At 32.0% G+C, this 27,346-nt stretch overlaps 1 protein-coding gene across 7 annotated transcripts in view; it reads right to left on the bottom strand.

Annotated features, from left to right (window-relative positions):
• The window catches only part of LOC126777145 (microtubule-actin cross-linking factor 1), a 266,118-nt gene that overhangs the window by 141,755 nt on the left and 97,017 nt on the right, over positions 1-27,346 (bottom strand). For 3 of the 7 annotated variants that reach the window (XM_050500057.1, XM_050500043.1, XM_050500055.1), the window contains exons 2-3: positions 17,944-18,685; positions 4,754-4,815 (exon numbers count right to left, since the gene is read on the bottom strand). In XM_050500057.1, coding sequence (XP_050356014.1) covers positions 4,754-4,815; positions 17,944-18,151 — 270 coding nt within the window. In that variant the 5' untranslated portion in view covers positions 18,152-18,685. The remainder of the gene's footprint in view (positions 1-4,753; positions 4,816-17,943; positions 18,686-27,346) is intronic. The other 4 variants (XM_050500044.1, XM_050500056.1, XM_050500058.1 and 1 more) reach the window with 2 other exon arrangements.

Genomic DNA, 27,346 nt, shown 5'->3' with positions numbered 1-27,346 from the left:
CATGCTAAACAAATAAATGTATATGATGATATAAGCGTCAACTCATGAATGTAACGGATAGATCATCAAATATGACATCATTGTGAAATCCCAAAATGTTTATAACGAAGAAGATGAAAAATAAAAACAATCGATGTATATTATATAAAAGGAAATCAAAACAATTGTATCAGAATGAGATAATTATGAGGATAAAGCTAAAAATGGCAAACTACAAACTGAAAATTGTGAAACCAACAAGTGTATGTACACACCTTCACATACTTCCAATGCTGCTCCCAGTCCGAATGAAGAGCGATGAGAAATCAAACAAATGGAAAATTTTCTTTACATTAAATAAGACTAAATACGTTGCTTATTTTCTAATCTTGAAAACACACATATTTGCTTATGGTTTTACTGTAGATTTTGTTCATGAGATCTCTTTGAACTTTCTCATCTCATTAAAAACTGTTTTTGTTGAGGCTGTAATAATCGCCATCTCGTTATTGCTTCCTCGTAATTTAAATTATTTACTATAGCGGTAAAACCATCAGACTATCCCATTAATATTATAAAATTAGAATCTAATAATATTGGTAGTTCACGTCTAAGTGACTGAAAGAAATCCTGAACGCATGGTAGATAGTGCTTTTAATTGTGGAGAATTTTCGCAGCAGACACAATTATGCGCATTGACAAGTACGACCCAATATATATTTAATTCGAAAATCAATTAATCTTTTCGAACAGAATTAGATGATCACATTTGTATCGGACTCGTAATGAGCTTTTTGATTAAGATTTTACATAAAGGACTTCATACATGGGCATAGAATTAAGAATAATATATCTTTTAAGCTTTATTTCCGAACACATAGGAACTATAATTGTAAGATGTCTTTTGACGTCAGTTTATCTAACGGTCGAGAAACAGGATTACCGCGCAGGAATGTCCATGACTCATTGTATATGATTAATAACTGCCATTAGTACGGCACACACTAAATTCTTATATTTGATTTAAGTACTTATCCTGTACACGTTAAGGGTGAAATTGAAGTACTCTTTTCCAATTTTGATCACCGTACAAATCTCATCAGACATGCTCTCAGATAACATAACATTAAACTGATGATTAATTTCTCTCTTTGAGAGTTATATCATGATGCCTTAAGAGGGCGATAACTTTTATTTGCTTGCATAGACTTGTGATGCATTCTTAACTTAACCAAATTATATTTATTTTACTCATATTGAAATCTATTATTATCATAGTAATTCATTATTATTACATTAAATCAAATCAAAATGTTTATTCAACAAAGAATTAAACTTTCTTGGTGATTGTCAAAAACATACCAGGTTGTTGAAGTGTTATTAAAAAATATTGTTTTCGCATTCTCAATATCACAAGCGTAATCAGAAAGACGACGCTCGATAGATCCCTAGAATATTATCGAATCATAAAAAACGTATTGATACTGTGTCTGTTTTGAAGGAATTTTTACTATCGCTATAAATGGATTCTTTGGAACTTCTTGATCGTACAGGAGTAACGGAACTAAGGAATATTTTTTTCAAATTTGCGCCATAATCTGTGGGCGAAGAGTATCGTGTCATCGTGATCTGCTACCTGATATGGTGCTGAATCGTCGCCAGTGGTCCATCGGAAATTAAAATAACACCCACTTTATTAAATGTCAGTTACGTCATAGGTGAGTGTGTATGGCTTTAGATGTTTTTATATTTTTTTATAAAAACAATTTTTCATTACTGAATTGTGTTATATTATTTGAAATATTTTAGACCTAATTAGAAAGTAAAGTTCAAAAAATAATAATAATAACGACTATTATATAACAACGTGAGTAAATAAACGTACTTCAATTCTCATCCATCATTTCACTTACAACACTACAAAACAAATCCGGTTACAAAAATACCCTTAAGATTCACATTAATTTCAATGCCTTTATACTTTTCTGCTTATTTCTCTCAAGAGAAATCTGATTTATAACAAATGACCAGTAAGTCCCATAATCCTTTTGACATTAATTTAAACCATCTTGTCACATGCATTTCTCAACTCACAACGAAAGGCGCTTTGAGTATTATTTCCATGAGTAAGCCGGGTCATGTAACCAAAACATCCTGAGATGCCTTGAACGTGCGTCATCCAAAGCCTTCGTCATCCTTTGTGTGGGTCTTAAGCAAGATGTTGATATACGATACTGTAAGAATGGGAATTCGATTGGTCCCATTTATATGCTTGCATTTTCAATGGTCTAGTCATGATTGTTACGTCACAGACAATTATTCTACATTTTTAAATATTCTAATTGACTACAAAATCCAAATAAACCGAAACATTAATTGTATTATATACAACCATAGCATTTTTTCATAATTTTTATATAAGTCATAACTGCATCTGTAAAAGTAATTTCTAGTGTTCAATTATTTATTTTCGGTGGGGTAAAAACTATCATGGGCAATTGGGCCGGTATGGGTAATGTAACAAATTTTAAAATATGATCACTATACCCCATACCCTCCCCCCATACCCCATTTAAGAGAAATTACACAAAACATAATGGACGTTCCACATCCTTCACTTTCACAGGATAAAGAAACCTTTGTCTGTATCATTTATAAACAAAATCTTTGTTATTAAAACATATGTTAATAATACAGTTGCATTAATTCAAAAGGATATGAAATGTGAACCAATTGCAAATAACAGTTTCGAAACGAATTTTTATAAACAGGATTCAATTGTTGTTAATCGTGATATGTCACTTGCTTAGAACAATATTGCATTTATTCTGAATATTCCTTTTTGCTATCACGGCTGGCACTTGATAATTGTACTGATAGCTATTGAATATGTTATAAACTTGACGGTTGGGTTTCGTATCCTAACTTTTAAGAAAAATATTTAGAAAAGTATTGATGTGAGCCAGTATAACTATAGGCACAATTGACATAGCATCTTAGTTACCAATGTTGGTAGCGAATTGCCAACTCCAATGTCTATGGACGATGGTGACCACTTATCACTACGTGGCGTTGGCCAAATACGTGTCCGCTACCTACATTATATAGAAAAGGTGATGAAATGTTAAAACTTAAAACCTACAGTTTTAAAATTCTCAGACTTTATGTTTAAAGTTATTCGGCATTAATGTTTACAGTAAAAAGAGGAATCACATTTGTCCGTATCAGAGCGACCAACAAAGCATTATGAATCAAATATATTTACAAATATTGGACAAAGGAATCCATTATTTACTCGACTCTGCTTTTGTCCATTCTACCTTGAGACTTTGGATCCTTTGTAAACAAACATTGATTGTAATGAAATTAGGCATAAGAGAAAAACACTTAAGTACCAATTACTATAGCCCACTTTTAGGATGTAAACAAGTAAATAAAATTTTATATCAACCATGGTTAATTGTTTTATTTATCTTGACACTACGTCTGAAAATTGAGCTTTACTTAGTGAAAAATTATTTAGAGAAATTTCATTCATAATACGGTAACAAATATATTTAAAAGCAAATCTATATCATTTAGAAACTATGTGAGACGAGCTCATCAATATTCTATGCTCACGAGTCAATTCACGATCGTCATGACATTAATAATTTTTGTTTGACACTAATGTCAACGCTGTCAATCTATCGGACACGATTCTATTACAAAATAGGGGAAATGTTGGGGAATTCTATAGACGTCAAAGATGACTCGAGGCTCGTACGAGGTGAAATGATGTCATTGAATGTTATCAAGGAATCATTGGATCTTAGAACAAACACAACAGTTGAATCTTAAAATTCATAGATTTTTAAACTATTTCTGATAAAAGTAAATGAGTTTTATTATTATCAATCGCATTAAAAATTGACTGTCTAGCTTAAAAGGCTGCAGACCCGGACCGAGATCATTCTTTGAGCACCAGGTCGGATCAATCAAATATTTTGTGTCGAGAAATTATCAATAGAAGATCGGATAATTAGAGAGTAGAGAATGCTGATTTTGCTCACACACTTTTGTATGAAGTACAACATGTGCTACGCATAGATTCATTATTATAATTTTACGTATTAAAATACAAAGATTAAAGATAAGATAAATAAGTAACAAATTCAAGATACCGATCATAATTAAATACAATAAGATAAAGGCGAATGTTCAATACGGTACAACTTAGTTGGTTAAGTAGCCATCTTGATCATATCGTTACCATTGAGATGATATCATGGCGCCAGACCAATATGAGAACGTTTAAATATTTGCGTTCATATGTTTATGTAAATTATGGGCCAACGCTTTAACAGAACTTTCCCTTGTACTGTAAACAAGAACTTCTTGATGTTTCTCTGAATCATTTTTGGATTATAAAATTCCCTGAATGATAATTGAAAAAATATTTACAATGTATGAACATATTCGTTGCTATAGTTATATTTTTATTTTACGAAATTATTACATTTTTATATATTAATATAAGATTCTCTGATAATATAATTATATCTCTATTATATATAGATACATACCGTGTAATACGTGTAAAGTTTTACAATTTTATCAAATTTCTTCTTAAGATAACGTTTTTCATATTACGTTTGTAATTGGTAAACAGACTTTTTATGAATTCAAATATCTAATGGGAGAGCATGAGAACTATTTTTTAAACCATAAGCAAATTATGACATTGAATATAATTAATAATGAATAATTCTTAGAAACATTAACAAAGTGTTACCTTTTTAAGATGTTTATTGACCCATTTCGTGAACGTCTTCTTCTGTATCGCGTCCCGCTCATCTGGAATTATAAAGAAGACATGTTAAAAACAAAACATATAGTTTCATTTGTATGTATGTATAATACACGCCAGAATATACATATACACATCAAACAATACATGGCTCCATGCAATAACACAGTTTTGTTGAAGGGTTCTACAATCAGCGAAAATATTTTCTTCCCAATATACCACCAAATCATCAAAGTCGAGATGGCCCAGTAGTAAGAACGCGTGAATCTTAACCGATGAACGTGGGTTCTCAAACCCGGGCAAGAACCTCTGAATTTTCATGTGCTTAATTTCTGTTTATATTTCATCTCGTGCTTTTCGGTGAAGGAAAACATCATGAGGAAACCTGCATGTGTCTAATTTCATCGAAATTCTGCCACATAAGTATTCCACTAACCCGCATTGGAGCAGCGTGGTGGAATAAGCTCCAAACCTTATCCTCAAAAAGGAAGAGGAGGCCTTAGCCCAGCAGTGGGACATTTACAAGCTGTTACTGTATACCACCAAATGTAAAAGTAAGACGTATATGTGAAGTTCAAACTCTTATGCCAATAAACATCATAATAAATCTATAACGTTACCAAATTGCGAAGTCTCGCAAGGTGAATGAACCAGGCCAAATAGACAGCAGACCGATCTAGCGTATTTATAGGCAACTATTTCGGAGCTAAGGTCGTTGCCAAATTATTTGTAGATCGGAAGTAAGAGAAACTTATCGTGGAAATCATTATTTATCTAAAGTGCTGACAATTTGCGTCGGTAATCGAAAACTTGGTCATAAACAAATATTTCGTGATGAGTCAATGAGTGCTATTTGTCTTTTATCTTTGTAAATATTTGTTTAAGTTCTATGTTATGCAAAGATATATCATTAAAATTTATTGAAAGATTGCAACAATTCGACTTATCTTTACTACTATTGTGTAGTAACTTTTATATTAATCAATATTGTTTCTTTTGGTAAAATTGATAATTTTATATCAGTCAAGTATATGTTCGTAAATCCCTCATAAAATTCTCTGATGCTAACCAAATATATGACCACATATCTCATCAAGGGAAGAATTGCAATTACCCTATATTTATTTAATTGAATATCCCAACATTATCAGTAGATAATTTTTTTTTCATATTTAATGCTATTTAAATCTTGTGTTTATACCTAATTCCGTGGGCCTGGTAAGCTGTTATCATACGTACACACTTGACAGTAAATTATATAATAAAATGTATTATCTATAGACAAAGGTAAGACAGTTAAGGACCTTTATCTCCTGTAGTTCTTGACGAGAATAAGTATTATCAATTAAAAAAAATCAAAAACGATTATCGTCGAATTTCGACCAAGGAATTCCACTGGGCGATCAGTAGTTATTATTAATATATTCAGTTATTAATATATGCACATCCACTTAAAAAAACACAAGCTGTAAATATTTACCAAAACGTAGTAGCCAAATATTATAAATATGAGAAAATAGTCATTCAATCGTAACGATATCATTAAGACGCAATTAATTCAATATTTGCTTACGTTTGATAGAGACAATAAAATCGAGTATATAAGTCACGTCAGCTATTACGCTCCGTGCTGTCACGAACTACACGAAACGATTGTAACAATTGTGAATAGTAATATGTAATAATAATAACTGCCTCGATGGTCTATCTATCGGTTAGCTTATAAAACTCGGAGGCCATGGGTTCGAAGCTCAGGTCGGGGCAAAAACCAAATTAAAAGTGTTTTCTGTCTAGTAATGCTCAGTAACACGTCAGAGTTCGAAAGATGGTGTTTACAGTTCCGCGTATTCCTTTCTCAGAAAACACGTAAGCGCACTGGTCCTGAACTCTTTCCGGTCGTGTCGGATTACCGTCCAATCGGATTATAAGAATAGACTTCTCTACTTACATACACTCTTGTGCACTATGTCTCCTAATCAGGCACTCATCAATTATTCTGTAATTATTTTGTATTGCTGTCTTCCCAAATGAATGATGACCGTGACAGTGTAAGTACAATTACGAGGGAAATAAGATTTACTATTCAAGTCAATATTTTGTCCGTATGCATTCTCAAATTTTTAAAAAAGAACGCTTTCAACCGTACATTTTGAATTACATACATAAACTCGAACGCATCTACATGAGACAATTGTTTTCCCACCGTTCTCCAATTACGTATAAGTGCTTCAGTGATGCAACGAAAGTTGTGTAACAATTTTAAGTATTCAATTACTTTCGAGAAAACATCTAGAAGACTTTTAAAATTACGCTTGAGACATTATTAAAAACAAACGAAATACACATACACATACATATACGCAAACATTTTTGACAAAAATCAAACTAGAAGATAGGCCATAAAATATTTGCTCATATAATTTGTTCTATTCAATATAAAATATCTTAAACAAAATATATACGAACGAAATAAGAACGACTAAGTACTTTGTCTACTCTTTACTAAAGTGTTTGAAGACGCTAATGCACGAAGCCACCAATCCGAATTGACAATTCTCTTGAGTTTTAGATAGCCCGTATATTATTAAGATTGAATTTTAATGCTCCGACTCCTATGGGAGTTAAACTGCAACTATAAAGATCAACTATTCTAAGAAAGTAAAGGCAAGTACAGAACGTAGGGCCCCTTTCCCTTTTCCGACTTGAACGGCGTCCTAAGCGGAGGTCCGGCCTCGCAGGAGGCGCCCTTAGGATGTCCATTTCACTTGAGCCCCTCGTGTCGCTCCCAACATCCGGCTGAGTTCATCTCGCCCAAACCGCTCGGTGACGCTGTAGAGGCCATTAGGGCCAACAGCAATAAGACAGTTCGAAAAAAAAACGTAGGGACAACGACAGCTGACTCGGGTGCAACGACAGCAACTTGTAGTTGGGACATTTGATAATGAGCTGAAGTTGGTTACTGTCATATTTATGTCTAACTCTTCAAAATAACTTCTATACCAATTTAGCGATTTAAAAGTCTTGTATCAATTCATGCCAGCAAATAAAATCTGGTCCTTCCAAATACACCTAAAGTTATGACCGCATTACTGAGACTGGTAATATTTGGCACGATATATTAAGTAGCGAGACCGCTTCCTTAACCGATACTCTTGTGAAGGGTTCCTTTAATGGGATGTTTAAAAGTAGCAACGGGTAATGCACTTCAACAAGTACACTTTACAGCAGCTGTGTGTACAGTACGTTGCGAAAATATGAATTAACAAAATTACAAGATCAAATGAAACAACAATTTAATGAAAACGCATAACTATACAATGAAATAATAAAGCAACGAATAGAAATGAATGATTTAATTAAGATACAAACGTGCGAAATCGTGAAGCGGCGACAAAACATTTGTAAGTTTATAACCATAACTACGCGACAAAGACAGATATCAATAGACAAAAAGACATTTTTAATCGCAAGATACACTACATTAATTTCCTTTGCACTTGAATATAAATTTAAAATAATTGCTCGATAATGACTTATTGAAACATCACATTTTATTTAGACTAACAGTTTAACGAATCTTGGTACAATTTTGTTGGACTATAATAATAATATCCTGGGACATTTTTCACACACGGCCATCTGATCCCAAATTAAGCTTGTACAAAGCTTGTGCTATGGAAACCAGACAGCTGATATAATACATATACTACTTTTCTTTTGTAAATACATACTTATATAGATATTTACACCCAGACTCAGGACAAACAGACAAATTCATGCACACAAACGTCTGTCCTGGGTGGGAATCGAACCCACAACCTTCGGCGTGAAAGGCAAGTATCTACCAATCACGCCAACCGACTCGTCTATAATTCGACTATAATTTTTGATATGATTTTCCAAATACCATCAGATTACTACGTCACAAAAGACCGACTGCACTATGGATATTTCTATACAAAACCTAATGAACAGCCTACTTTAATCTGCACTAACTGTACTGATCGGCAAGTGCATAGCCACTTACAGAGTGCAATGCACGGCTCAATTGACATGCTGATTGAATCGATCACGCTTCACCAGCTCACATGATAACATACGTGTTATTGAGATGGAGTTAAAAAAAATAGGACGTATGAAAAATTTAGACATCGCATTTTGGACAGATCAATTTTTGTCTAATTTCCATAATGAGTGTGAAGTTAGAACTCAATGATACAATTCTTCATAAGTTTTTAAGAAATATGAAATAGTAAAATATTAAAATTTCGATATATTTGGAAAATATTTAATTGAGTAAAATTTAATTTTTTATCTTGCAAATTTTTTGACGAGCCGGTTGGCGTGGTTGGTAAAACACTTGCCTTTCACGCCGAAGGTTGTGGGTTCGATTCCCTCGCAGGACCGACATTTGTGTGCATGAACATGTATGTTTGTCCTGAGTCTGGGTGTAATTATCTATATAAGTATTACAAAAAAAAAGTAGTATATGTATATACATAGCACAAAGTTTGTACAAGCTTAATTTGGGATCAGATGGCCATGGCAGATGGATGGTGTGTGAAAAATGTCCCAGGATATTATTATTATTATAAATTGCACGTCGATGTAAAACCGGATTCTAAATACATTGTCTTATATATTCGGAGTAAAAATCTGAATGCTAATATTTCAGCAATAGGTCGAGAATGAGTTATTTGGAATATTGTATACGTGCCAATTCGGTCACTAGCTTGTAGACAGTGTTTATTTTATAGAAAATATTCGTAACGGGTCATTATTCGTACACAAGTAGACGCATTTTTTTTCCAAAAACTGGCATGTATGATAGTAGGATTTCATATTATCAATCAATGTACGAGATCCTAAAAATTACATCATTAATAGAAAATAACGCGCAGACAATATCACATACCGGTTAACCGTAACAGCCTGTGAATGTCCCACTGCTGGGCTAAAGGCCTCCTCTTCTCTTTTTGAGGAGAAGGTTTTGGAGCTTATTCCACCACGCTGCTCCAATGCGGGTGGGTTGGTAGAATTCACATGTGGCAGAATTTTAGTGAAATTAGACACATGCAGGTTTCCTCACGATGTTTTCCTTCACAATATCACATACTATTATATTTTTATTTCAACCTCAATCATCCAATAACACATTAAATTACCATATAACAAACTGATTTTTATGTTGTCGATTTATTCGCCAATATAAAAATATTAAACCGTTGAATGCACGAGATCAAACGTACAAAGGAGAATAAAACCTTTTTGTGTTTATTGTAAGTAAACACTGTCATAAAATATACGTTATTTTTCGCATTAACTTTTTGCAAACATTTTAAAATTTAAATGCGAATCTGATCAAGCAATATGGATTAAATTATAATGATTTGATTTTAGCTTTATAGAATTATTTATTAACTTATGAACATATGTACATATGTATATATTTTACATATTATTGTGTTAAATATAAAAAGGAGCCTATATTTAAGCTTGCTTTATATCCAATTTAATCAAAATCGGTTCAATAGTTTAGCTAAAAAGCATAATATTAGTATGTTGGATTTAAATCATTCGAAATACCTTATAAATAAAAAGCACAACATTTACAAATATTTTTACATTCCTCATACATAGTTTGTTTACCTTCCTCTTTGAAATTCCCGTCCTTATATCAATTCCAAAAAAAATTAACTCATTGTTTATATAAATATAGAAATTTAATGTGCTAACACAAATAGCAATTGGATACAAAATAGCAAACGATCTTTGAGGTAATTTGCAACATCGTTTTCTGACATGACATCCTACCCTTGATAAAGATCTAGCTATCTGCGCTTCTCTGTCCACCTACACTTATTGAGATGAATGGATTCATAACGAATAGTCATTGTATTAATATTACATACAAGTATTTTTCAATTTGGACTATTTGACATTAAAAACTCTTTGTTGTTTTCGAAATTTGAAAAAATACGGAACGATGTAATAGCAATACATACGAATCTCGTAATTAGCGTCTTCTGAAAATCGAAAAGTTACGCGTTTTATATTTATTAATGGTTTAGTTGATTTCATGTTAATTCCAGGTTTACATGTTTTAGCCAAATTTTAAGCCCTTTTCGACGAACTTATTCAAGAATTCATGCAACAAAATGTCACTTATTAGGCAAGACTGTCTACATGAATAACTATGAACGTTTTTTAAATATTTCATATCGTTTCATTGAAAAAAAAAGTTTAATTTATACAATGTGTTGACATTAATTTGAATAAAGAACGTATCTATTACATATTTATACAACATTCGCTTTTACAGCCAAATTAACTTGATCAAGAACTTTATATTACCATAAATAAAAAAAATAAAAGTACATTATTTTTTATGACTAACTTTAAAATTAATAATTAGCAATTTAATTAAATATAATAACATTAAAAAAAGTTTAAATGCGAAACAGTTTGTAAATATATGCTAAAATATTTAGATAAGGATCTCACCTACAACTTCCCGGTCGCTACCCACTATCATTAAGATGAATGGATCATTCAACGCGTGCATTAATGGGTTCATACTTGATTACGCACCTTTAATGAATGGAATTGCGCATATAACGAACATTGTTCTGATTTTTGTTAATAGATGGCACTGCTTTTGATATTTAAATCCTACCTTCGTATATGATTAGTTACACGTGTGAGGGAGAGGACAAGTATTGAAACCATCTGTCCTTTTCTGTATCCCTAACAACGTGTATTTAAAACTTCATAATGATGAAGTTAAGACGTAAAAGTGTAATGATTGCTCATTTATAATAATTGGTTAGTGTTGTGTTTGTTTCACTACTAACATATATGTATGTGTGAGTGCTTACAAGTGATTGTCATTTTAATAATTATAAATATTTAATGGTCACGTGCGAGAAAAACATTCTAAATTTAAACAGCGATATCAACTGCCAACTAAGTCCAAGTACCATTACAACTAATCTCCTACAAAAATGTCCATCACGCTTTAATGCACCGAATTAACAGCATTAAGACGCCAAAAAACGTGATTGGAATTATTCTAATGATTGCAGACAATGACCTACTTGCGAAAAAGATTATTTAAACATTGTTTTAACAATAAACTACCATGACATAAAATTAGCCTGTATTTATAGTTACGTAAGGGTCTAAGTTCCATGAATGAATTACATATTTTAATCTTTGCATAAATTGCTACACGTTTGATCCTTATCAACATTTGCTAAGTATGCAAATAACGTGCAAATCATAGTCTTAAGCACATACATGTATAAACCTTATATGGTATGAACGAGATGACTATATATAGTTTAGTATGAATGTTAATAAACATAAATAGATTTATATAGGTACATGATATTTATAAATAATATCTTGGGATATTATCCACACACGGCCATCTGATCCCAGACTAAGCAGAGCTTGTACTATGGAAACCAGATAACTGATACATACTTATATAGATAATTACACCCAGACTCAGGACAAATAGACATGTTCATACACACAAATGTCTGTCCTGAGTGGGAATCGAACCCACAACGTTCGGCGTGAAAGGCAATCTACCAACCACGCCAACCGGCCCAAACATTACTTGGTTAGGGCTTAATGTAAGACCGCGCAGGTACAGCAGATATTAAAACGTCATCAGTGTTTCCTATTGTTGTATTGTGATATGTTTGTTGATAGAACTATTGTAGTGACAGACATATGAACATTACAACTTGTAATGTTCATATCCCACGGTTAGGAGAACATTACAGTCCAGTAGTAGCCTGTAAATGTCTCACTGCTGGGCTAAGGCCTCTTCTCCTTTTTGAGGAGAAGGTTTGGAGCTTATTCCACCACGCTGCTCCAATACGGGTTGGTAGAATGCACATGTGGCAGAATTTCAATGAAATTAGACACATGCAACCTGCATGTGTCTAATTTCATCCTCACGATGTTTTCCTTCACCGTCAAGCACGAGATGAATTATAAACACAAATTAAGCACATGAAAAATCAGTGGTGCTTGCCCGGGTTAGAGCTCACGATCATCGGTTAAGATTCACGCGTTCTAGCCACTAGGCCATATCGGCTTTAGGAGAATATTAAAGAAAGCAAATTATATTTTAAATTTTGCGTTCTTAGCTTTGCGTACTATAATTTAAAAATATATATTAAGCAGAATTATAAATATTCTACTACTTCATGTCGCAGTAGCAACCGATTCGTAATGTTGACTTCTCGTTGAAAAGTACTAACAAGAAACTAGTAGTTACTATTTTGCAGTTATATACATTTACGAAAGTAGCTGCCACCATTAAACTTGTTACCATTTTTTTATACTTAAATCGCGACAATTTTTTTTACAATAGACTTCATTCATTTATTTGAAAATTATACAATATTTTTATGACTTTTTGAGTATTTAAATTACACGTGGAATATACTTGGTAGGCTTTGTGCAAGCTCGTTTCAAGGATGAATTAGCCAGTGAGACTTCAGGCACAGGGGACAAAACATTTTAGTTTCCAAAGTTAGTGATGTAAGAAATGGTTAATATTGCTAAAGACGTCAATGTCTATGGGCGCTGGTGACCACATATCATCAGATAGTTCGTTTAGACGTCTACTTTTTTTTTTTTTTTTATAGAAAAGGAAGGCGGACGAGCATATGGGCCACCTGATGGTAAGTGGTCACCAACGCTCTTAGACATTGGCATTGTAAGAAATGTCAACCATCGCTTACATATCCAATGCGCCACCAACCTTGGGAACTAAGATTTTATGTCCCTTGTGCCTGTAATTACACTGGCTCACTCACCCTTCAAACCGGAACACAACAATATCAAGTATTGCTGTTTTGCGGTAGAATATCTGATGAGTGGGTGGTAGCTACCCAGACGAGCTTGCACAAAGCCCTACCACCAGTACCACTTAATAAAACAAAAATAAATAATAAAACAATAACAATAATAACATTAGACACGTACCTACTTGTATAAACTAGTAGGAATTTCTTATCAACGTGGATGGAATACTTTTTATGGTAACATTAGCTATCTATGCTAATAGCAAGCCGCTCAATGTATTCAAAGATAACGGTGTGATAAGAGAGACAAAAATGCTAGAACTGTTGTTATCAAATGGTATTCCAACAAGTTGGATCCAATATTTAATTACAAAACCGTCGACAACAATGTTATCCAAGTATTCAAGATTGGAATCCATCAAGGACGTAATCCAACACTGAGTTGGAATATTGTTGGAATGTCTAATTCAGACCGACTACAACAATGTTAGTTAGGCACTGCCTTTCACCTAACCTAGCCCTAAATAGTAAGGTCGCTTTAACCACTCAGTTTAATCTAAAACTTTAGTTGGAGTTATTATGAAGTATTTTTAACAGTTTCTATTTCAACAATACAATAAAATAAATATTTAGGATTGTTATCAACACCGTGACATTGTAATTAATTAATCGCACGTAGGTTTGTTAATTGTCAATTTCCTAAAATATCATTAATGAATTCCAGTTTTATTATAATTTAAGTGAACACATTTTGTGACATTATAAATGTATATATATATTAAGGAAGGTTACTAAGTGAGAAACAAAATTAAAAAAAAAAAACCATTGTTAACCGTTTCATAACAACATGATCTATTTATTAATTAAATCAAACAGACAAGCCTCACGATATCTTCTATTGATATACGAGGATTATTTACAATTTACACATACATATTTATATTTATTTTAAAATTTACCTGAATGTTACCTTTAAATAAAAAAATAACAATCACCAATACCAAAGTATTTGGGTAGCGAATTTTGAATCAGTTTAAAGCTACGTATTTTTTAAGAGGATTCAAATTTTTGAATCCATGAAGTGCCTACACCGTGTTCATTATTAAACGTTAAAGTCTGTTGCTAAATGTAAAAATATGTTTGTGTGCAAAATAAATATTATACGTTTAGTGAGTTCATAAATGATGGGAGTGACGGAACACTTCATGTTTTATAAATCTTAGATTCATCAGTTCAAGTTTGGATGTTCACTTTTCTGAACCGGCGATAGCATTCACATTGCCTTATATTACTGAACATCGGCTTTGACCACACTCATACCTTATAGTAAGTACAGATGCAGTCTTAGATGGAACACTTTACTGGTGGTAGGGCTTTGTGCAAGCTCGTCTGGGTAGGTACCACCCACTCATCAGATATTCTACCGCAAAACAGCAATACTTGATATTGTTGTGTTCCGGTTTGAAGGGTGACTGAGCCAGTGTAATTACAGGCACAAGGGACATAAAATCTTAGTTCCCAAGGTTGGTGGCGCATTGGATATGTAAGCGATGGTTGACATTTCTTACAATGCCAATGTCTAAGTGCGTTGGTGACCACTTACCATCAGGTGGCCCATATGCTCGTCCGCCTTTCTATTCTATAAATAAATAAAAAAAAAAAAAAAAAACTGAAGACACCTATTCAATCTTGCCTTGAAAATACATACATACGCCGGAAGGACTATATACCAATAAGTAAGCATTAATAAATAATAGACACATTTTGTATAAACATTAAATCTATGTCATTCTACCTTTGACATCGATCTTTTGAAAAAAAAAATTAAGATCAGAATGGAACATTACTATCCATTACAATTTTAGCAATCGAATTGTACATAAGAAATTTCTACTAGTCAATTGTTAAAGGTTTACTATATAACAAAGGCACCATCGGTGCCTTTAGTATCAATTGTAGCTGATTGCTCTAATCAACCGCTCTGTTGCGGTGCTATCAGTGAGGTCGATTACGTTAAATGCCATCTAATTAATTAATATATAGAATGAAACCGCATTTGACGTGCCCATGATGTAACTGTCAAAGTCAAACAGAAACAAATGTTATAATTTTATATTGTAACGATTTATAAGTGTCGTTCATTTAGTATTTTGTACGAATAAATGTGTAGTTATTCTTGATGGCAACATTAAGTGAATTATTCATTGTTTTTTAGGCTGTCTTTGCTATGCAAAACGATAATATAAAAAATATACATGTGAAAACATAACTAATAGCATAATACATAAATAAATGAAGATTTTGTTTTCACAATTAAACTAAAAAAGAAATAACTTAGAGAGAAAAAGTTAAACACGAAATAATGTGTATTACTATGTATGTACATACATCTTCGTATTATTAGTATGAGTAGCGTTTATATTTATCATAGCAGTAAAATAATTTAATTATGTTTTTTCTTTTATTTCTAAAGCAAACTGCACTATATAATATACATATGTACATGTATCTAGTTAATTTTTCATTGAATATATCGTCATAACACAATTGACATAACACAATAAATAAAATTGACATCGCAAGTGTCAGTCATCGTTATTGAAATGAAGTTAAGAATCGAATTATTCGATACACGACCTAATAAACGTTTTTCTTCACATTCAATATATACGATTTGCAGTAATGTATGTCGTTTTTTTTATTTATAGAATAGGAAGGGGCCACCTGATGGTAAGTGGTCACCAAACGCCCTTAGACATTGGCATTGCAAGAAAAGTAAACCATCGCTTACATAGCCAAAGCGCCACCAACCTTGGGAACTAAGATTTTATGTCCCTTGTGCCCGTGATTACACTGGCGCACTCACCCTTCAAACCGGAACACAACAATACCAAGTACTGCTGTTTTGCGGTAGAATATCTGATGAGTGGGTGGTACCTACCCAGACGAGCTTGCTCAAAGCCCTACCACCAGTAGCCGTTTAATCATATCAATTGTTTGTGCGAGTTATTTTATTAACATTGAAATATAAAAGATCGTTTGTGTATAAATATGATTCGATACGTATTTTATATTACTTTATACATTATTATTTCAAATAATTAATACTAATTTCAAAATGTATCATAAGAAAACAGAATAATAATATTAATGTATGAGAAAAAAATATTGTAACTTAGATAATAATATAATGTGTTCTCGATGCAATCCTTTTTTATTTAAGTAAAAAGTCATTGAACCTGTCAACGCGGAAGTAGACAAAAAAACCGTTCGCTTTTATCTATTAAACAAAACATCGCCTTATCTAAAACTATATAAGCAACCGTCTCACACTTAACACTTGTAGCCGGCTAGTATAATTCATATGTTACCTTTTTCGTACCAATTATTGTAATACACATACATATATTCTAGACTGGTAATCAGACACAACAATCATTGCCGTTAAAATTATATCAACACAAGCGAAACTAAACTTTTAATTATGAGAGAAAAATACATACATACGCAACTTTATTATTTATCTTGTTTTATTTCAAAGTCAATAAATATATCTGGCAATTACGTTAAAGATAAAAAAAAAACATAACTCATTTTTATTATTGGCAATAAATAAAACGTTATTTAATTTTCGAACACTCACAACATCGATTAGTATTTTTTTAAATAAAATTAAAAGCTTACACGGGTAAAGTAAAACAAATTATATATGCTAATATCATTCCGTTATCAACATAGGAAATATCGTTATAATTCTCACACAACCGGTTATTTAACTCGTTATTTTAAATAACGTAATACTTTTGTCGTATTTAATAATGTCAAGTTTATATTCATACTAAATTATGACCATAGACAATCGCTTATTATCATTCTATTGTCTGTATTATATTTTTGTTTTCATTGATATATTACGTTGCCATCTCTAGCTCAAAGACAAAATAACCAAAAATTGACATCAGATATTTTTACATTGCAACTTGCGCAAGCTGCGTGTGTCTGCACTTTATTAAAGCGAGAAATCGAAATTCCAATTGTTATCATAAATATTTTTAATTAATTTATATATCGTGTATTTAGAACTATATATATGAACAGCAGTTGTAATGTCCTTTAATTATAGATTTAACTAGAAAATATATAATTAATTACGTATATTCCAATAATTATAATAATAAAAACAATTTATCAAACATTGTTTATGTATTTATGTTATTGCTATTCATTAAACGCTATTCGTAAACAAAACACCTAGAGTTATTTAAAACGAAAACAAAACAATTGTTATTGTATCAGTGCGTGACAAACGTATAACACACGCATTCTCTATAACCCACCACCACGAACCTGACTGCTGTATAAAGAACTCCCAACAAGTTGTACCTTTGAATTTAGTCAAATTTTCCTCGTAAACTTGATCGTGGGACTCCTTGACGTCACCACGGTGACGTTTCGGCTGGTGAGGGCCGTCGTAGTAGCCGCCGTTAACGCCATCTTGCATAGCCTCCTGCGGGTCGAACCCGAGGCGCTCCTTGTAATACGCTTGCGTCGACATATCAACACTTCATAGCACTTTTAAATTTCGAACACTTTTCGTTTTAGGGTCGTTTAAGGGGTCAGCGGTTTTTTAAATTAATTTTGGGTTATTTATAACCTGCCGCGGTGCGAACACGAGGTATTATGAAGAGATCCGCCAAAATCGCTTCACAAACCCGTGTAGTAACGGAGGTCACTTTTAAACGATTCACCACTATTTTATTGTCGATGTCATCCAGTCAACTCCGCAAAAGGAAAGTTGAGACCCCTTGACACACACTTCTTGCTCTTGACACAATTTTTTCTTACTTAAATTATCCGCGATTACTCAGAACTTTTCGTTTTAACTATAATTACAAAAGCTTGTTATATGTTAATATGGCAACTTTTATTGGTTATGCGTTAGTTGTATGGAATGTTCGGTTACTTTCTTTTGAATTTCGAATGTTATATTTTTAATGTCGTTTTTCGTTTCACGATCGGCCGTTCACTGAGTCATTGTTTTCACATAAGGCTTCGTGTACACTTGTGTAAATAACGAAACTATGGAAACCTGGAGACGAACAATGTAATTGAAAAACGCGTTTACGTTTTAAATTGCCTCATAATGAGTCATGTTTTAAACGTTTCGGAGGTTAAGAAATAATAGAGGTTTGGGAACGAGAATTTGGGTAATTCTTTGCCCATTATCGACATAAATACCGTTTTTGTAAACAAGAACAGTCGAATTAATTTTATATGTCGCAATAAAACATTGAATACGTGGAAAACTTTATATTTTAATACGCTTTAATTGTTACGACAAAAGTTTTTAATTCTATTTAATTTATTGGTTCTGATTGGAATTCATCACGACCGCCCATACTGCAAGAAGTACGAACCTCCTTGCATCGTATGCGCCACGACCCAAAGGTGTGCTAGTAATCTCAAGTTTTAAAAATGTTTTGCAATTTATGATGATTAAAAATTGCATCATCGGAGAAACTTCAGAAGACACTCCATTTATTTTTTTGTTATTTATTTACCTAGCTACTCAACTTATTATGATTTTAAAATCTTTATAAAAATACATTTTAAAAAAAGATTTCCAATGATTTTCGAGTCATAATATCTATTAGTCTTATAGCTAGCATTAACGAAGTCTGAATGAAGAATGAACATCTGTTATGTTTTTTTTCTACAAATCACTACAAAATTGCGACCGTAATTTGATAGATATAGTTATAATAATAATAATAATAATAGCCTGGGACATTTTTCACGCACGGCCATCTGATCCCAAATTAAGCTTGTACAAAGCTTGTGCTATGGAAACCAGACAACTGATTTACTACATATACTACTTTTCTTTTGTAAATACATACTTATATAGATAATTACACCCAGTCTCAGGACAAACAGACATGTTCACGCACATAAATGTCTATCCTGGGTGGGAATCGAACCCACAACCTTCGGCGTGAAAAGGCAAGTATCTACCAACCACGCCAACCGGCTCGTCAAATCCAAATGAATCACTGCATTTTAACCCCACACATGAGATATATATTTTTAACTCTGTCAAACTATTTTAGTTTAGAGTTTGCTTACAAGTATTGTAATTCGTTATATTTGTATCCGGCTGTCTTTTTAACATCTCAGGGAACAGTGAAAACATTCTTTTCTGTAAATTTTGATTGAAAAGTTTTTCTTCATACTATTTCCTTTATTAACGTTTAACTATATTTAATTATATTATCTGATATCTAAACCTGTATATATGTAACTGGTTTGTACCCAAAAGAGGTTGGGAGAGGCCTATGTTCAGCAGTGAACAATGATTGGCTGTTGATGATGATGATGATGTACCCAAAAGAGCAAGAGAAAAGCACGTTTGTGTGGTATGCGTATTTTTAGTACGTGAATATACGAGGAATGATAAAAATTAAACCTGTCCGGTCAAGTTCTAAACTACCTGAGATCCTCACATATATATCTGAAGGCGACATCGTTCAAGGGCACGTTAAGACACGATATATTTTGGATAATGCTAGCGCCACACACATGTACAAAATATCCTTAATTTTGCGAGTGATTAAATTTTTTAGAAATAATAGTTTAAATATCGTAAATCATGATCGTTATATCGATATTCTTAATTAAAACGTTGAAAACGACCTTTGCTTTTGTATAATTTAAAAAAATATATATATTATCACCAAAAAGATAATCAAAGAAGATGAAATATTGATACGTAAATCAGATCTAGATTAAAAGAAAACATCGATCGACCTTCTCAGACAAGGTCAAGGTATAAAAATATCGTCATTAATATTCAAATGTTGAAATAACCGAACCTAATGAATCGATTCGAAAAATATGATTAAAAAATTAAATACCGATTAAAATGTTCTTTAATTAAAAATAAATCTTCGTCTGAATAAAAAAAAAAAATTGAAATAAAGATTAATCATTATCGACCTTACTTATAAACATTGCTTGCATTGATTTTACAGTCGAAAGAAGACAGCATTTATTTTATTAATCAACTGCTAAATAAATTTTATAAATAAGGCTAGTCTCCTTTGAGATCATCATCCATAAAATTATCATTTCATCAGAATGAAGAATAGTACAGTACAACTTCAATATACACAATTCTTGGCAATTAATAATTATCGCTGTCGGTATTAGGACCTTATTTCGACATTTTATCAACTTTAATTAATCAGCCTATTTTTTATAGTATTTCATGTTTTGTTTTGGTTTTATTTATTATTCTATTTGTAATTTAATTTTTGACTGTGTAAATTTCGTAAGTATATGTATAAAAATAACTAAAAATACCCACCTATTAAATTTATTAACTCCTAACTACCTAAAAGATTAATAATTAACTTAAGATGGAATGGCGAGTTTAATTGTATTGTATGTAACCTCTGTTCTCAAGTAAGTGACTATAATATGTCTGATTGAGAATGAATGTCTTTAAGCCTTTATCAGCATACAAAACTGAATTATATCGTGAATAGCTTTGTAGCATCCATCGAAATGAATAACGGTCTCCGAATATTGTTTAAGATGAGGAGTATCTCCAAATCGATGCCAGCAATCTTTTAATCAAATTCACCGCTCAAACAAGGATCACTAATTGAAAAATTGTTTCGAAATCGGTAAACGTCTGTTAGATGCATTTTGTATTCTTACTTGCGAAAAAAATTCATGAAAAAAAAACTAAAATTTTTATAAATTTTTCGCATTTTTTTGTCGAGTTCGTAATATGAGCTTGGACTCTTATTCAAAATATATTCGAGGATTGTTACTGGTATGTGACTTTATAATTCTAATACTACATTACAACTACTTTTAAATATTATGCAATTTATTTATAAAACATTATCTTTTGTGATGCTTATGAATTTGTTCATTAAATTCATAACAGCAATTCGATTCTTCGAAAATCGATAAGATAAAAAATAAAATATAGATTAAAAATGCAATTAATATAGTTAACACGTGATCTAATATTATTTTTATCTGGATTACGAATCGGATTTACTTTATCTAGATCGCACAATATCCGGCATGGTCTTATTATCAACGAGACGGTTTGACGAATTTCGTGGTTCAAATTTACGTCGAAACTGATAACGATCATTATAAAGAAGCTAAACTAAGATATATATCGTACAATATACCCTTAGATTCGTTACACGAATATATGTATGTGTTCCAGACACGCACACATACATATATTACATAACCAAAAATATTACCTCTTTATTTAAACAAAGGCAAATTATCAAAAGAGACATATTTGAAATATACATATACCTATAGCACTTTGAAATGTTGTGATATATTCCTGATTATGTCTCTATGGTATAATTGACCAAAGACAATCTTGTTATTTCAGGTTTGTCCATCTTAGTCATTTAAAAATATAGTAACACGAATATTTTTTTATTTATTGTATCATTTCGATCGCGTGCCGGTTTTGCGTAGTTTGTGAAGGTCAACGAAATGTTTGCACGAATATTTGCACTAATAACTGGCTTTGATTAGATTGATAATTAAGTATATTTTAATGTACGATTTGCATATGATCACTTACGCGATAAAGGTCTAGAGATAATAACACAAATTAAAAATGAAGTGACATTTTTGCGTTAAAAAGTTCTCGCTTAAACAACGTGCACGTGAGATTAATCTGTTAAGGTACGAATTAAAAATGGCCGACGAAATCCACCAATCGTTTGTACTTCTGTCAAATTTACGCTCACATTGGAAGCACTTATGTAACCATTGTGCTAAATTTCCCACGACTTGTATTTTTAAGCGAAGGTCACGTGACCTTGGCTAAGTCTGAGCCTAACTGGGGTCCGCAAAATGTAGTCTGAGGTGGATTCGTTTTATTGTCTGCAAACTTGTTTCAATTATTGTCTTCTGTTGGTGATGTTTTAGGGTACAATAAGGTACAGACGTAAGATCTTTTCGAGGGGACTCGTCTGTAATTGTATCTTTTGATCGTGTAGAAATACATTGAGAAGGAGGAAGTTCAAATTTAAGAAATAAACAATTGACAGTTGTTCCGAAGATTTGAAACTATTATTTAATATGAAACTATTATTGAATATTTGAAACATTCAATGAATTTACTTGTTTGATCGTATCTTATCCTTTATGAACAATAGAACTACGTGGTATTTATAAATTCAGCGTTTTCTACACAAGTACATCATATAGAAATGTTGAATGAACTAGGAGTACTCGTATATGTTCACAAAGCACATAAAATGGCAACATAAAACATGATAAAAAGTGGATCTTAGCTTATCGTATCGATTTGCATCCGTTTCATGTGGTTAATTTGAGTTAATATTTCAATCGGTGTTCGGCAGTGAAGGAAAACATCAGAAAATTCTATCACCATTAGAGCAGCGTGGTTTTTTTCAGTTTAATGCGCTAGGATGTTATGTCCCTTGTGCCTTAGAAGGTACAACAATATTTATTGCTGTTTAGTTGCTAGTTTGGGTGGTATACAGACGGGCTAGCACTGGGCCTTATTACCAAGTGGTATATTAAGCTTCTTTTTAAAGGGCATCATGGCATCGTTTACGTGACAATAAAGTAACAAGTAATGATATATTTTTCTCAAATTCTAATAATTTGGATATTCAATAGGTATACTTTACAAACGTGGCAAAAATGAACTAACAGTGCGTTTGTCGGTAGTCATAAAGACTATATGACTTACCTCCTAACAAATAATAGCTGATATTTGTATTGTATCAGTTAACCGACCCACTGGTTTATGTTCAACAAACGTTTGTACAACGTTTATACAAATATAATTTACAAGCTAACTTTGTATATTGTATTTAAAACAAGCAGTTACTCGCGTGATTAACTATCCATATTAATGCATTCATATTTTTCTTAACTAAATATTATTTAAAAAAAAAAGAATCCGAAAGACTACCAGAAAAATTAAAAACGTGTCTACTTTTTTAATCAACAGACAACTATTGTATTTTTTAGATGTATTATTAACTTCCACTTTACTTCACACTTTACTTCAAATTTATGTAAAAATTAAAGACAAAGTTCCCAGAACACGGGCAAAAATAAAGTGTTAACTTTGGATTTGCGCCTGTAGGTAATTGTTAAGTTGACAAAACAAAAAAATAAAAAGTGTTCTATATTGTAAAATATGTTTGACAAAATGATTAATCTGGGACGATATCGAAAGTGACATCTGACATGTTAAATGTCAAATTAAATTTACATATCATACTATAAAAAGTTTTGATGTGCACGCGTTTTAGCGTGAAATGAATGTCTTGATACATACATAGAAGTTTCACGAATGCAAGTATCAAAATTGACCTGTTTTTGTATAACTGTTACCGTTCTAATAATGAATGATAGATGTTGATTGAATATCTTTTAATTGTTTGCCTGTTATATTTATCATCTAAGAGATTAGTTGACTGATTTTGGTGGAACTTTCACATATATTTTAATTAATTTTGTAAAGTACTAGTAATAAATTTTTTTTCATTAAAGTTAATACCAATGTTAAATGGTGATAAATGTAATGGTAAATATAGAAAGGTAGGCAGGGCTAATGGGCCACCTAATAATAAATAAACACCACCTCGCGTAGACATTGACACTACAATTATAACCATTCTGAAAATTTCCAACGTACCACTCATCGTGTATACTAAGATGTCTTATGCCTGTAATTATATTTTCTTAAACCTGAATACAACAACACTAAGTATTGATATTTCGTGGTAGAATGAAGCTCCTCAAAACTTGCGACTTACACAAAGCCCTTTCCTTAAGTAGACGTTAACGATATAAGAATATCAATGACAAACTGTTATTTTACAATTTAAAATTTCAAATGACTAGTAGTAACGTTAAAAATATACTACAAGAAATAATTGAAAGAGATCCATTTTCTCAATACTAAACAGTGCCAATGAATTAATTATTGCCCAGACAACTGTCGCTAACCAAATGACGGGTCAACGTACCAACGTCTAATAACATTACTCATATGAAACACAAAAAATATCGATCGTGTGCCGAATTTATTTGAACACAATCCGTGCTCGCAAATACTTTGGCGGAAACATTGAACAAAGCTATTTTGCAATCCAGAAAGATGTATTTTACTTTTAATAAAAAAATATAAACGTCAACGTTATTCATTGAAAATGTTTCGATTTTTAAAGATAAAATATATTCCACCTTAAATTGAAGTAAAAGAATTGCGAAAAATGATTACTACTAAGCTAAGAACTTATATTATGACATCTATTACTTTAGACGCTGTTATATGTATAGTAGTATTATATATGTATACATATGTATTTAGTTTTATTTGCTTTAACTTCGGTTTTATTATACCCAATATATGAACTTGTGTTTTTGATTAAAAATAAATGAATACAACGTTTTTTCCATTCGTTTAAATTAACTTATATTCTAACATTCGTTGTCAATGAAAAAATGTTAATAAACGGGACGCTCGCAAAATTTAAATCTTGTACGGTCGTGATTCTTGCTAACGAGTCGGAACAAGCATTTTTTGAGCTAAGCCAAAAATATACTGTCATGCATTGAAAACTTTCATAGACTTCTTCAAATAAACTATTGCGAATATTAAGAGCATGGCAAAGATAAGTTAAGATGAGCGAAGCAAAAAGATAGCTTGTTCCAATAATCTGACACCGGCAACCTACTCTAGAACGAAGTAAGAATAATAAATAAATACCTATATTCAAATTTGAACTTTATTCCGATGCAAATAAATTATAATTTACCGTTTATATATTTATTGAAAAGTGTTTGGAACAATAAAGGAAATATCGTGCGAATAATTTTAATTTCTCAAGAAGAGACCATTGTGCGTGATGAAGATGTGTACTGTAATCCGATTTATTTGAACGTTGACCGGAGTTCACCGTTACGACATGGTCGAAACACCGAACCACGCATACATATCAAATATAATTCATCATTGGATTCATTTGAACAAAACATCTCGCTGATCGCCTTTAAGTATATCCAAAAGATACACGAAATAAAATTCCGTAATGAAACTTAAATAGTCTGTTCCAACTAAAATAAACTTGATTCAAGCAGCTTGAAGCGCTTTTGAATTATACAAGTCTATAGTGTCAATTAAACTTGAAGTTAACACCACAAATTGAACAAGGTAAAAAAATGATCTCATATCTTCTATTATAAAACGTTTTTTTTTTTTTTATAGAATAGGAAGGCGGACGAGCATATGGGCCACCTGATGGTAAGTGGTCACCAACGCTCTTAGACATTAGCATTGTAAGAAATGTCAACCATCGCTTACATATCCAATGCGCCACCAACCTTGGGAACTAAGATTTTATGTCCCTTGTGCCTGTAATTACACTGGCTCACTCACCCTTCAAACCGGAACACAACAATATCAAGTATTGCTGTTTTGCGGTAGAATATCTGATGAGTGGGTGGTACCTACCCAGACGAGCTTGCACAAAGCCCTACCACCAGTAAAAATGAAATATATGAATAATAAAAGCAAACATGTTATTGACAAAACATATTATCATTTCGAATTCTTAAAAATACAAATGAGCTGAAACGTATTAAAAGAATGAATTACTTATTATTGAATATAGAAAAATATTTACCATATCGAAAAATGTCTTTTTATATAAAGTATTTATGTGACAAAGGATTTAGCGTCGCCAATTTAACGGTAATGACGCGTTTCGTTTTAAGTAAATTAACTATATTCAAATTCGATTCAATTATCCTTGAGACAAGAAAACAAAAGACTATAGCGCCAGAAATAGTGAAATTGAGAACGTTAACCCGCAAAGGTTAAACTAGATGAAAATATTAACCAATCTGTAGAAGATTCCTTAATTCTATCACAAGAATTTGCTTTGGAAATTTCATTCATAAGAAATATGTTTAATGTAACGAAGAAAGTAATATGGACTCTTTTAATGATTTATTATAACTTCAAAATAAAAAAAAATCTTTAAAAAAAATCAGTAATGACTGATATATCATATAATAGTAATATTGATTTAATGTTAAAATAAACCATTTCATTCACAGACACACATTTTGACAGTTTTAGAAAACATAGGAAGAGACATCGATTACCAGTCGAAGATAAGTGGAACAGTGACAAAAATAAATTAACAGATGCGTCTGAAACCTAAGGAAGAGATAAGGGCAAATAAAACGCGAGTAATGCAAGGAACGCGAGGCATTCACGACACAGACCGGTTCCTAACGGGATAGCTACGCATAATCTCTAAGTACAAATCTGTTGGACGACTTGACGCGGAAAATTGGGACGCAGTATTTAAATTAGTATTTTGGGCACATGCAGCGTAGTGAAGATCTTTGGCTAATGTATGCAAAATACAGAAATATGTAGTTCTAAAACGCTATTAAATCATACATGCATTCACTGGTATTCACGCGATTGGTTGCATCTAGGTTAGGTAAATTTTATGGTTGTTTTCAGCGAATACTGGTTATACGGGAAATTGAAACAAAAAAGGTAATTCTAAATATAAATATGACAATTCTTTTTTTAAATATAGATGTCTTATAAAGTAGACGAGAGATCAATGAATTAAAACTATGCGTGCAACGAATCACTAACGCATGAAATATTTTCGATATCAGATTCGGTACG

The sequence above is a fragment of the Nymphalis io genome, chromosome 22, assembly GCF_905147045.1.
Source record: "Nymphalis io chromosome 22, ilAglIoxx1.1, whole genome shotgun sequence".
NCBI lineage: Eukaryota > Metazoa > Arthropoda > Insecta > Lepidoptera > Nymphalidae > Nymphalis > Nymphalis io.
The sequence above is the reverse complement of the archived record's forward strand: the minus strand, read 5'-3'. Positions and strand labels throughout refer to the sequence as shown.